The sequence below is a fragment of the Merops nubicus genome, unplaced genomic scaffold (genome assembly GCF_000691845.1).
Source record: "Merops nubicus isolate BGI_N331 unplaced genomic scaffold, ASM69184v1 scaffold12949, whole genome shotgun sequence".
In the NCBI taxonomy this organism is placed as follows: domain Eukaryota; kingdom Metazoa; phylum Chordata; class Aves; order Coraciiformes; family Meropidae; genus Merops; species Merops nubicus.
Window position 1 is genome coordinate 3559 of NW_008631736.1, and position 270 is coordinate 3828.

Below are 270 nucleotides of genomic sequence, written 5' to 3' on the forward strand. Positions count from 1 at the left end.
GCTCCCGTTCTGGTTGTAGCGCTCGGCGTTGGAGAACACCTGCTTCATGTCGGAGAGGAACTCCTGCACCGAGCGGTAGTCGCCGCACGAGCACTTGCTCTGCATAGTCTGGAAGTCCATGGGGTTGCTGATGACCTCAAAGTAATCTTCTGCTTCCTCCGTGGTCACGGGCTCCCTGCCGAGGGAAGAGCCACAAGGATAGGAGGGGAGCGGCGGGGAGGGAGAGTCGCCCCCACCCCACGGTGCTGGGATGACCCCGGCAGCACCCCG

General features: G+C 63.3%; 1 protein-coding gene across 1 annotated transcript in view; it reads right to left on the reverse strand.

Moving 5' to 3' along the window:
* BAZ1B (bromodomain adjacent to zinc finger domain, 1B) overlaps window positions 1-270 on the reverse strand; it is a gene marked incomplete at its 5' end in the record, with an annotated part of 41259 nt that overhangs the window by 190 nt on the left and 40799 nt on the right. The window contains 1 exon segment of the mRNA XM_008947683.1: window positions 2-175. Coding sequence (XP_008945931.1) covers window positions 2-175 — 174 coding nt within the window.